Source organism: Tripterygium wilfordii, chromosome 14 (genome assembly GCF_013401445.1).
Source record: "Tripterygium wilfordii isolate XIE 37 chromosome 14, ASM1340144v1, whole genome shotgun sequence".
In the NCBI taxonomy this organism is placed as follows: Eukaryota; Viridiplantae; Streptophyta; class Magnoliopsida; order Celastrales; family Celastraceae; genus Tripterygium; species Tripterygium wilfordii.
Genome location: NC_052245.1, coordinates 4,751,068 through 4,765,140, shown reverse-complemented (window position 1 = coordinate 4,765,140; position 14,073 = coordinate 4,751,068). Strand labels below are relative to the sequence as shown.

Genomic DNA, 14,073 nt, shown 5'->3' with positions numbered 1-14,073 from the left:
ATTATGTTGAATCCAATTCGAATCCGATTTGAACCAATGAATCGTGAATTCAAAATCCTGGTTTACACTTGAATGGGTGTTTTTATTTTGAAAACAAAATATCAAGAAATAAATGCTGATTAATATTGTATCACAAACAAATGATCTTCTAAGATATGAATGATCCATACGTAATTAATTAAGCTTATAAAATTTTAATTGCCTAAGTCAAGTACTTTTTGACACCATAAAAGCCGTCATACCAGCGTACACATAAATTTCTCGTTTAACAACATGATAAATTAAGTCAAAACTCAACGCGTGATCACAAGGGTATTGCTCTCAATATAAATCAAATTTAGGATCTTCCAAATCCATGTAATTTGGACCCATACTCCGCTTACGGGTGCATATATGTATATAACCCAAACCAAAATAATCATAAAAATCCAATCAATCTCCGGTTTTTGATACGTTAAGAAATCATGCAAAGCAAAGCAGATGTAAAATTGATTACTGAATCCAAGAAATATATAGGGATCTTCTGAAACAGTCACGCGCATATGCATAGATTGCCTTAGGTGCAGAGGCGAAGCCACTAACAAGTCCAAAAAACTTAAATAAGCCTAAGTATATGACAAATTACAAAAAGATCTTCTGAAATTTTCCATGTAGACCCCTTATTGTAAAAAATCATGATCAAATGGTTAAAACAAGAAAACACGTAACAATTATTACTTATCCTATTTTATAAACTTTTGATTTTTAGTGTTGTTTTTAATATTTTCGAATGTATAATTAATAGATAATCTCAAAAAAATAATAATTCCGACGATGCTTCCCCCGAACCACACTTAGCTTTGCCCATTGGCATAAAAATCATGTGTCCGCCCTTGGCAACCCGTCTCATATTATGTCCTAGCTTCATCCTACTTAGGTGGCACAAATACTAATCACATCTCCAAAAGTAATTGGATTAAACTAAAAGGGGGAATTAAAATACTATAAATGTAGCCAAATTCTTGATATATTGATAAACAGTCGTGCATTGCTCAAAAGCAGTTGTTATAATTTCCAACATATATATTCCTCATATATAAGTTGCCCTAACTTTCACGCCGAAAGCCAAAAAGAAAAAGAGAAATAGAAAGACTCATTGATGCAAGTAACATGCATGCATATAAACATTATAAATGCATTATACATCAGGCTTTCCTTCGAGAAGATGATATGCAAGAAATCATAAACACTACGTTATATACGTGATATATATGACATACAAATAAATACCCACGGAAAACGGAATTGACACCATGCAAGCTTGCCATTGCTGGAAGGTACTCACCCAAACCAGTTGATGGAAAGTGTAGATTTTCTTCTCTTTGCAATGATATTCATAGTATTGACCCACATATGTATGGAGCGTCTACGCATTGCGGTTGCATATAAACAAGTTATATGCATAAATATTCCCCGCACACACTCTCAAGAGAGGGGGCCGGGGGGCGCATACTTTAATTAGGGTAAATTCCAAGAAAGAAAATGAACAAAACACAATATATATCAACTTAATTCATGTATAAATCTCCATAATATTTATCAATGCATATATAAAGATCTAATCTTCAATCGAAAAATATTCTCAAGGAGAAGTACCATTTAATTAACTAAACATCAACATGCATAACTTTAAATTAAAAAAAAAACACAAAAAGCCATGAAACTATAGACTATATTAGATAATAGTACTAGGACTTATTTACAAAATTAATTAATTTTATTTAGTTTTCTTAGTTCACAGATCCAAAACAACAATATCCTTAAATTAAATATGCGTAAGAAAGTGATAATTTCTTCCTTAAAGATTCTTTTTTCTCTCTTTTTTTATTAATGATATATATTGAAAAATAGAGATGGAATGCATCTTCATTGAATAAAGAAAATGCCTTCTTCCTAACAAACTACAAGAAATTGAGCCTAATGAGAGCGACTAGTACTACTTCTAATTCAAATCTCCACCAATTCAATGCTTATGAGAAGAAATCACACCTTAGAGAGAGAGAGAGAGAGAGAGGGGAACATGCAACGTGTGATCAGCTCATCATCTCTGGTTATACTCCCAACAAATTGTGTAAATTGAATCTTTTCTCTTCAAGGTAAATGAAACCCCCCGGATGAGAGAGAGCACGAATTACCTGCATGCAAAAGTCTTTCTTTGAAATTTTTAGGGTTTTCGATGACCAGCCTCTCAAAAATCAAACCACGAAGTGTCTTCATAGTCCCAAAGACTGGACGTGGATGGATACTCATCCTCATTGGTTAATGGCCACACAGCCGGAGACACGGGCCCCATCGGGCCAACCGGGTTGCCCAGATCCAGACCCGGTGCTGGTGGTGCAGCTACAGGTAATTGAGGAGTACAAGTAGCAGAAATGGACAAACTCGAACTCACCGATCCCACAAGCGCATTAACATCCTCATACACACTACCCTCAACTTCTTGTTGCTGCCGCTGTTGTTGACCATAATACTGATACTGATAACGATGTTGATTCGAATCAGTTGAATACGCGAAATTGGTTTCATTTCCACCACCAACGTTGCAAGGTCCCGCTAACATCGCAGGCTGGTACTGTTGTTGAATCTGCACTAAATTGGACCCAAGAAATGTAGGATCTACATTGGGAATCATCCCGTAAGGCATAGAGGAGGCGGCGGCGACCAGTGGAACCACAGGAGAGGAAGTGAAGCCAAACCCCGAGGGGCGAGGAAGCAAGGGCCTTAAGGTCTGCGTGGAAGAAGAAGACTTCGACGAGGAAGACGAAGAGGAGGAGGAGGAGGAGTTTGAGGAGGAAGAGCCAGGCGGTTGTAGATTTAGCTGAGCCTTGTTGCCGTAGAGGATGAGAGCCGCACGGTCGTAAGCACGAGCGGCATCTTCAGCGGTTGCGAAGGTGCCGAGCCACTTTCGAGAGCGCTTACGTGGCTCGCGAATCTCGGCAACCCACTTCCCCCAGCTTCGCTGCCTGACGCCTCTGTAACGGAATCTACTGTTATCTGGTCCGCCCTTCCCTTTGCACTTCCTGCTGCTGCTTTTGCTTCCACTGTTGCTGTTGTTGCTATCACTGCTGCAGGCTCCTGCTGTGGTGGTACTGGGAGTGGTTATGGTTGCGGTGGTTGTGGTGGTGGAGTAGTCTAGGTCTAGGGGAGCGGGATCAGATTCAGAGGCGTCCATAGATAGAGAGGACTTTATGGAAACCCACCTCGTGGTGTGTAGTTTGATTAGGTGTAAGTAGAGGTGGCTGTTGGTTGATGAGGGCGGTGCTTCTTTATATATACTGGAGAGAGAGAGAGAGAGAGAGGGGATTGCTGCGCAGTGAAGAAAGCAGGCCGAACTGGGTGCACATTGGTTTTGGAATTTGGAATCAATTTATTTATTTGCTTTTATAGTCTCTGTATTTATTTTTGTCTGTCTGCTTTTTCTGTGAGAATACAGTACACCTTGTGTAAGAATCGATCTTTGTTTTTGTTTTGGAATTAAAATTCCTAGACTAATTACAACATAGAGTTGTTGAGCAAAACTTGTTAGAGGCTGATGAAACGCAATATTGACGTAGCATTTCCAATTGTTTTCTTCCAAGGGAAAGAGATGAGATGGGATGGGATGGGAGAACATTGAAATTTATATTAATTTAATCAACTAAACTAAATAATATTAAGGAAAATAAATAGGCAATACATGACTCAATGCAGAGCTCGATACATCATTTAGATAATAAAAAAAAAACACACTACCGAAAACGTACTCTATGATATATAGAGGTTCAAATGACTCAAAAGCTTTTTCTCATGAATGATCACTTCATGTTTTCAAACGACTTTTCGAGTCAAATGACTCAAATCACGAATCACAAGCCATCAAACTACCGCTGGAAGCCATATTCTATTTACTCAAAATATATAATGTTTCACGTAGTAAATCTCTACTCACATCCCCTATTCTATTTATTCAAAATAGACAGTGTTTCACATAATAAATTTCTACTCGTGTCCCCTATTCCATCTCACTAAAATAGATAGTGTTTCACTTTGTAAATTTGTACTTGTGTCCCCTATTCTATTTCTTCAAAATAGACGGTGTTTCACGTGATAAATTTTTACTTTTATCCCCTATTCCATCTCACTAAAATAGCTAGTGTTTCACATAGTAAATCTCTACTCGTGTCCCATATTCCACACCTCTGCTCGTATTTCCCTATTTTGTTCTCTATCCTTCCAACCCCTCTCCCGAGTAAATGCCTGCTTGGGCTCATTTCATTTCATTGCTTTTTTTTTTTACATATTCATACAAGGTGGTACATTTTTCATCATAGGACCGTATGGAATCAGAGTGGTACATCCAACCCGACAATCCACATCAGTTTTCTTTTGGCTATGGCGTTATATTTTTACTGTACATATATACTCATTTTTAGTAATACTTAAAACCAAAAATCCCTTTACCTTGGATGGCAACTGTGTTATTTGGACAAATGTCGTGGGGTGCCCAACACCTTCCTCAAGTATAACTAGACCCCCAGACCCATATGGATCTCTGAATCGCATTGAGACCAAGCCTCATCCGTAGACATCCAATTGTGTCTATAAACATCAATTGGTGGCAACTTCAAATAATTTACGCCTTCACATCGTCATCCCAATTACAACAATATAATTTAGGAGAATGTTAACGATGCCCTTGAGCACTCATTAAACATTTATTCTATAGTTGCCCTAAGGATAGTAGGGCACTCATTAAACTTTATCATATAGCTAGTGACATGTGATTTAGTGTTTACAGTTGTTCGAAGAGCACGATGGACCAAGTCATTCTCGATTACTAAAAAAATATGTTAGTATTGTCACCCAAAAGTGGCCCAAGGTGGTGATGATTTTCAGGTGTGCCAAGGCTTATAGTTTCCTACACTAATTTAAACGAAATGCACCGAATATAAGTAAGACTTTTATCTAGACGATTGAACGAACTATCTTGCGACCTCAATAGTTCTAGGTTCCCCAACTCCACTGAAGTGCGCTTCGTTGAGATTGGAATGAAGAAAAAATAGATAGACACTAAGATCAATTTACACAACGATGGTTGGCATTGAAACTTAACAAGGAATAAATACAAAAGAATTTGGAATGAACAACATGATATTTGCTCGAAATTGACAAGGATTTGGAAAATAATTAGAATGCTCGGAACCTTGAAAGTGTCTTTGGGCTTGAATTTTTGTCTGTCTATCTGTTTGACTGTTTGTGTGTGTTTGTTGTTTGTTGTCCACCAGCTTTTATAATTCATGTCTTGCAATAAATTCTCCCTCCATAAACCATGATCTTGTTGCAATTATCCTCTTATTTGTGCAATGTTCTGTCAGTTGGAAGTTAATACCACCTTCTCATAACAACTTCCCCCACTTCTCTCATGAGCTGCCACTTGGACCATCTTGTTGTAATTGTCACAACCTCTTCCACTTTACACGAGTCATTTCCAACACACTCCTTCTTGGGCCATGCTTCTCAACAATTGGGCTTCTCTTCCTCTCCAATATGGGCTTATAAGCTGTAATATTCCAAATCATAATAGGCCGCACCCTGGGCCTTGCACATGTTCTAAGCCCGTTAGAACCAACATATTTTTGGTGCCAACAGTTAGTATTTAATATTTATGATTTAGAGTTTAGTTTTTAAGGTTTATTATTTAGAGTTTAGAATTTGGATTTAAGACTTAAAATTTAGAATTCATTAGTTAGGGTTTAAATATATAGTTGTTTTTAATTGTAATTCAAGAATAGTTGTGAAAAAATAAAAATAAGAATTTAAAATATTAAAAGCTACTTGTTTTCAATTTTCAATACAACACTGTGCTTAAGTATTATGATCAGTATTTTTTTCAGCCGATTTGCTTCTCCTGTACAGAAAGCACGGATGATATCTATGATTGGTGATGTGGAGGTAAAAAATTATGATAGATATTTGGGATTGTCGGCAATCGTTGGAAGATCACGGAAATCGACCTTTCTTTATATCTTAGATAAAATGAGAAAGAAGGCCATGGGTTGGTCACATAGAAACTTATCCAAGGTGGGCAAAGAAGTTTTTATTAAATCTGTGTTACAAGCTATACCCACGTATGCAATGCAATTATTTCAATTTCCTAAGAGTCTTTGTACTGAGGTGGATCAAATCCTACGTAAGGTGTGGTGGGGTGATAATTCTAAGAGTACTTATAAAGCTTGGCTTCCTTGGTCTAAACTCTATGAATCAAAGAAAAGTGGAGGGATGGGTTTTAGAAATATTGAGGCATTCAATGAAGCATTACTTGCGAAACAGTGTTGGAGAATCATTATAAATCCAAGCTCGTTATCCAACCGTGTATTGAAAGCTAAATATTTTTTGAACTCTGATTTCCTTAAGGTGGAGAAGAAGAGAAATGCTTCTTACTTGTGGACAAGCTTCTTGAATGCACGATATCTGATAGAAGATGGATTAAGGTGAAGGATACGGAATGGAGCAACAATACTTATATGGGGGAATAATTGGTTGCCGAAACCAATTATTTATAATGTTAATATAGATGAGTTGGGCATCCTCAGGACAACTATGGTGGATACACTTATAGATTGGTCAATTGGATGGTGGAATGTTAGGGTAATAGAGGAAATGTTTGAGGTGGAAACGGCAAGTATGATATTGAAACAACCAATTGGGTCTCCTTATGTTAGTCATTCAATATATTGGAATGGGACATCCAATGGTTCATACACAGTGAGAAGTGGATATTACCGTGCGATTGAAATAAGAGATAGACCTTCTGCTTCTTGTTTGGAGCCAATAGCTAATCTTTGTACTTGGTTCGGAGCCAATAGCCAATAGATAACCCGGTTTGTTCATTGTGTAAGCAAACTAATGAAACAACACTCCATGCACTTTGGGAATGTCCTGCCGTAAGAGATGTATTCTGTGTTAGTCTCTGAAAATTACAAAAGCTGAACTCATACTTCAATGGATCCTTTGGGCAGTTTTGGAATGATATAAGGTGTGTTCTTTCTACTCAAGAAGTATCTACTTTGGCAATTACAATACGGATGATATGGTTAAGGAGAAATAAGTTTGTACATGAAGGGAATTTTATGCACCCTACACAAGTAGCCTTGAGTGGTATTTATACAGCTAATGATTTTATTAAAGCTAAACAAAGCTTAGAAGTCCTTCAACCTGTAATCAACATATACTAGAGTTGTGGCGAGGTCCTCCTAGGAATGTCGTTAAATCTAATTGGGATTTTGCTTTACATACTCAGACTAATCGAACAGGTATGGGTATTGTATTTAGAGATGAATGTGGCGAAGTTTTGGCCAGTTGTGCATTGGTGAGATCTATTATACTAGATCCGATCTTGGCTGAAGCTTTGGCTTGTTTACAAGCAGTGAGATTGTCTTATGAGTTTACGAAGTTGATATTTGAAGGTGATTCTACTGTCATTGTTAATGCAATTAATGGGAGTGTTCCAACCCATGTTGTATGGAGTAAAGTGATAGAGGAAATCAGGAGATTGCTAGGCTATTTCATGAGTTGGAAGGTTGTCTTTGTGCGATGTACAACAAATTTGGCTGCCCATTCCATGGCCAAACATGCGCTCCTCGTACAAGATATGCAAGTTTGGATTGAGGAAGTTTCTAGTTCGGTTGTGAGTATTGTTCAAGCAGAGAAGCTAGCTTGGGAAAGTGCTATGTATGGTTTAGGAGGGGAATCAGTATAAGATGTCTTATAAGTTGATTTATGTCTTGTTATTATATGTTTTGTTCAATTTTCTTGTTTTATATTGTATTCCACCATTATGGTGGCCCGAGTGCCTTTGCTGGCCTCCATTTCTTTTACTCATGTGGTGAGTTTTAAAATATATATTGGGTCTTTTGACCTTTTCAAAAAAAAAAGTATTATGTTTGAAATGATGTTATGTCATGTGTCACACTTGAAGGATGTTCCTTAACCAACGTCCTGAAGACACTATTAGCAGCTAGTAACATAAACATATAGGATCTATTTTGGAATGAGTTGGGTAATTGAAACTAAAGATGGTTGATGCCTTCTTCTTTTTTCCTGGAATAATTTCATATTGTTAATACATTTCGTGCAATTAGAGACCGACCTCGTTAATCTTAACTTACTCGTTCTTGCCTAGATTTTTTGGCAATCAATTAAACGGGGGTTCAATTTGATACGAAAAATCCTTCCCACCTCAACAATTAGCAGTTTATTCGTTTTGGGCCAAGGCCTTCACGGATTTGTCCTCCCAAGCCCGAAGCAGGTCCAGCAATAGCCCCCCTGCAGGCCCGGGCCAGTGGCCCTACCATTACGAAAACCGTTGATAATTGTTAAGGGAGTTGAACCCCTTTATATTTAGAACTTCACACCCACATCTAACTGATGTGGGATGTGCGTGACATTCCCCCACTCTTCTAAGCAGACGCCCCCTTTGGTTGCACACTGTAGGTACCAGGGGTTGTGGCCCAGATCCACAGGTAGCCCTTTACACTACGTTGACCCGACCCAGGCGCCTATGATGTGGGCGCTACACACAAGCCCATAAGCACCCAAATGAGAGGCTCCGATACCAAATGATACGAACAACCCTTCCCACCTCAATAATTAGTAGTTTGTCCGCTTTGGGCCAAGGCACTCACGGATTTGTCCTCCCAAGCCCCTCCCATAATGGGCCCAAGAAATCGGTCCAACAACAACCCCTTGCAGGCCCGTGGCCCTACCATAAGGAAAACAGTTGCTAATTGCTAAGGGAGTTGCACCCCCTTATATTTAGAACTTCACACCCGCATCTAACCGATGTGGGATGTGCGTAAGAGTCTTGTTGATTGGAGTTCATTGGTATCTATTTTAGGCTAGCCCTATTCTTCTCAGAGTTCCCTATTGGCTATTGTTCTAGTTTTGGGTTGTTTAGGTGTCTCACTCTGTAGGGGTATATAAGGGTTTGCTCTTCTTTCCCTGGTGTAATTAATTGTTTCCGTTTATCAACAAAATATGAAATCTGATTTTATCAAAAAAAAAATTGTTGTGGTAATGTCAGGTTTGGCGGCATGTGAAAATGGAAGAAGTTGAAAGATTTTAGGGTTTGTGTTTTTTTTTTTTCATTTTTTAAATTTAAAGATATTGCAAGTCAATATTTCCTTTTTTAAAAATGACATGTATGAGTCGAGTCATAAAAAATTGCTGACTTGTGGCACCTAATTCACATGTTAGCAATTTGCAGCTTCAAATTGATCGAAATTGTATCAAAGTGACTTAATTGTTGAAATTTGGAACATTCTATGTCCTAATTTGAAACGGTTTCCTTTAGTGACTAAATTGCAAACACCCTTATTTTTCAGTGACCTACCTGTATTTTACCAATTGGATAAGGTGTTTGTGTTGCATAAACAATTTTTTAAAATGATGTGTTTAATTGGTAGTAATTTTTTTCTATTTTTAGGTATAAAAAAATCCGATTGGATAAGGTGTCTGTGTTGCATAAAAAAATTTTAAAAAATGGTGTGTTTGATTGGTAGTAATTTTTTTTCCATTTTTTAGGTATAAAATATAAAATTTTGATCGTTGAGTTATGTATTCAATTATTAGATTTCTATTAGAAAATAACATGTTATATATTAGTTTAGATTTTTCATGTATTTTTTAATAAATTTTATTTTTTATTCAACATAAAATACAATATTAGATTCACAATTATTAACATATTATTTATGAGATTTTTTTTAAAAAAATATTGATATCAAAACTAAGAACATGCATGATGGAATGCAGCGTACCAATCCTATAAATTTGAGGCATAAACGGATGAAAACATGATTTCCACTTTCGATGAGAATTAATGGGAACCAACTTTAATTACAGTGCTGACTCTTCCTGACTCCCATGGAACGAAGAGAATGGTAGGCATGCATGGCGGCCACAGTTTCTTTCTGCAACAAATACAACAATTGCATGGTTTAAGTTTTTTTTTTTCTTGGAAATATGCAGTCAGTCTCCGTATTTATCTTTGACAGGCAACACAACACAGCACAACACTGGCTAAACTTGGTTGACTTTTGACTCTCATAATAAACTCATATATTTTAGTTAATTGGGTTATTTTATTAATGATAAACAATCAATTTAATCACTCATCTTCCATAAGTAGCAAAGAAGAGCACTGGAGGAGAATTCTTTTGCATGAAGAAATGATGTGTGTGCCTTGGACGCAAGATAGCAGCCATGTGGCCGCCAGACCTCACTCCCTCGTAACTCACAGACCCACCAGACAACAAAACAGAACCCCCAGTTGGACCCCAAACTAGACAGAATATATATATATATATATATATATATATATATATATATATATATATATAAAGAAGGGTAGTGTTAACGGTGTCTTAAGAGTATTTGTTAATGATTGATTATAGCATATCACAATGTGTCATGTGTGATGAATAATCTCTCACATATTTTTAAAACTTAAAATACACGTTTTTTTTGACATAGTTAAAAAAATGCATTGAAATTTGAAAAAAAAAATATGTATTTTAAGTTAAAAAAAATGAAATGAGTGTCTTTTTGACATAGTTAAAGATGAAAAATGTGTATTGAAATCTAAAAAAAGATGTGTATTAAGTTTAAAAGATTTTGTGAGAGAGTATTCATCACACATGAGATATCATGATATGTTATAGTCAATCTTTAACAAGCGTCCTTAAGTCACCAGTTATTGAACTTTTGTTTGTCGTCCATTCTAGAATAAGCAGTTGATGGGTTTGTGAGCATTCATAATGGTATACACTTGAGAGGCACTCCATATGTATTAAAACTTGTGCATACCCTTCATTATCAAGTGTGAGCTTCACACTAGGGTTGCATTCTCAAGCACTCCAAAGGTATATGTGCCAACCAAAGAAAAAGATTGAGAGTAAGAGAAGGATATGTGTCAAATTTTTATGTAGTTATTTGGATCCCGCATGTGGACTATTCATCAATTAATCAATACTTTATATATGGAGTGTCTCTAAAATTTATTTGGCTTTTGGAGTGTCAAAACCTATCACTGTGTATGTATAGCACTCCAAAAACCCACCAGTGTTCCATTCACATCCACAACTTTTTTTGTTTGGTGCATTTTAGTATTAATAATTAAAACAGCTACTATAAAATAATTTAATTCATGGAGGTTATTAATTAATTATTAACCATAATATGAATAAATTATTTTAATGGGCTAAATAATGATGCTTAATAAATATCTTTTAACTAATAAAATGTCTCATCAAGGGCTATATTGGGGCCCATTAGAATTCTCAAGTAGAAGAAAAATCACGTTATAGTTGCTGTTAATCCAAACCCAGTTTTTCTTCTCATGGCCCAATTACGACACGAATACAACGCAAGGCCCATATTTATTAATAGATATTAGTGGAAGCCCATTGAGGCCCATTAAACCTATTATTAGATATTTTTATTCAGGTAGTAGGTAATCCATATACTGGTAGTTCATGGGAGGTCAAGTCTCTTAAACGAAATTTTAAAACGCTTTAACTCTCAAAATACATGTTAGATTTTAAAAAAAATTACATATTCAGAATACGCACATAAAGTTATTTCTAACAAGATTCATTATCGATGAGTTTTATCGGGTAAATTTTAATTACATTATTTTTTTCAATTGAATTTCAAAAATAATGAATTCATAACTAAAACAATAAATTATAAACTGTGTTTTAAAAATAATAGAATATATATTAAAACAATACATTTTGGACAATAAATTCTGAGATAAAATAGTGGAATAAACATATTGGGCTCTCATGGACTACCAAATTGATGAGTTTCATGTCATTTTCATTTTATTCTGGACAAGCCTTACAAGATTCAAGTGAAAAACAAAAAAAAGAAAGTGCAAAGTTTTCACTTTTCTGGTTGAAATTTGAAAGTGTTGCTTTTCAATTTGATTTATCATCCCAATATTTATTCTGAACAAAGGAAAGTCTCTCTATTTTCTTACTTTTCTTAACATTTTAAATTTATTCTTTAATTACACCGAACCACTAGTTAGGGTGATAAGAATGGTGTGCATCATCTTTGATGACTAGTGTTCGAATCCCCTCCCCTCTTCAAAAAAAAAATAATTTATTCTTTAATTACATTACTTAAAAACTATCTGATCAAACATCAACAAAATCGTTACAATTTGGTCACCAAGAATAATTATTGCAATTTCTTGATGCATAGCAGGTTAATTATCAAAAGAAACAAATTCAAATTTGAGTAAATTAAATGTGATATTTTTTATTTAGTAACTGAATCGTCAAATAACCTTTTTTTGGTGACAAAAAACCAACATTTACCTGCTGACATGGGATTACGAGCATTCAATAATTTCTCTAAAGCTATGGAAAGTTGACCAGTGAGGCAATGATCATGCTCTATGGTTTAGAGAATCTCTCTTCCTGATCACAATGTTCAGCTGACAGAGTAACAGTTCAACAATCTTTTTATATATAAATAATTAATTCTCTGCTAGTACAAATTAAGTTGCTTCCATATCTTGTATGAAGGTACAAATTAAGTTGCTTGCATATCTTGTATGAAGATACACTCAACTCATTATTTGTAATTCGGTGTTTTGTCCGTGTGGTGGACTTTTTTGTGAAGTTATTAAATGTAATCAATCTTTATGGTGGTGTCCGTGGGTCTCAAATTCTCTTACTTAAGTTATTGGATAAATGAATACAATTAAGGGGTTTTTATCTATAAGAACAAAAACTAAAAATTGTATTCAAACAAGGATATCCTAAAAAAAATTTTTTAAAAAAATAACAAAACCTATCGACTTACAAAAATACTCTCCCTCCTTCCTCCTCCTTCCTTACTCCACCATATCGGAAGTTGGTCGTCTGTCCATCGTTTTCAACAAGCCAACTACCGAAATGAAGCTCTAGTTCAGCCCAATCAAAGCTCAACCATCACCCACAGTCGCTTATCACTTGAGTCATCGAAAAAACTTCGTGAAATCACAGCCACCGTTTGAAAAAGAGCTAGATCCGACCAATATAACCAACGCCGGTGACTATCAACACAATCAACTTCACAGATCAAGACGCATCACCTATGAGGTTTTATTGATTTTTTTGAACTCTTTTTTTTTCTTCTGAAATCATATATGAATTTGCAGATATAATATCTGTTTCGGATCTGTTTTGATATGTTATCCGTTTCAAAACTTTAAACAGATAACATTTCATTAAAGACAGATAACATTTTAACAAGACATGTAACATTTAACAAGACAGATAACATTATGACAGATATCAAATTAATCGAAACAGATAACATATCAACTGCAGTCTATAGATTCCAAAAAATCACGAAAATCACCACAAAAAATGTCGAAAATAATGATGTGATGACAAATCAAAGGAAAACAACAAAATCTATAGGTCCCGTGGTGAGTATGAGAAGATTTAGTTCGAATACAATAAAAATCGGGATGAAAAATCACTAAGAAATGGCATAGAACTCTCGAATAAGCCATGAGGGGCGAAGAAAAAGCTTTCGACGGTGAAGACGAAGCTTCCGACGGAGGTCAGAGATGAATCATGTACATGTCATGTTTGAGGATGAAGATGAGGGTGTTTTAGACAATAAAATCATATATTTTAACTTTTTATCTTGTTTTTGAAATATTAGTTCAAACTACATGGATTTTACGGAATAAAACTTTTAAGAGTATCCTTCTTGAAATAAGACTCTTCAATAAGGGACTAATCTTTAATTTTCCCTACAACTAATTATGTGAGTGGCTCATGGCCCCCAGTCAAATTTGCTAGAATAATATTAGTTTAAGTGCGATGTAATGAAATTTTTAAATAAGCCCCTAATAAAAAATTTCAAAGTCCCCAGTAAATTTTTTTAAGACACCCAATTCAATTAAACAATCTCATATTTCAGGCTAGCCCATCCATTAAGAATCCCATATTTTTTAAAAAATTAATCATTAAAACAAACACATATCCA

The 14,073-nt window shown here is 35.5% G+C and overlaps 1 protein-coding gene across 1 annotated transcript; it reads right to left on the bottom strand.

The window, feature by feature from the left end:
- Positions 1-2,227: 2,227 nt before the first annotated feature.
- LOC120014140 (ethylene-responsive transcription factor ABI4-like) lies at positions 2,228-3,211 on the bottom strand. Its single transcript, XM_038866061.1, has one exon. The coding sequence runs from the start codon at positions 3,209-3,211 to the stop codon at positions 2,228-2,230; it is 984 nt and encodes a 327-aa protein (XP_038721989.1).
- Between the last annotated feature and the right edge of the window lie 10,862 nt (positions 3,212-14,073).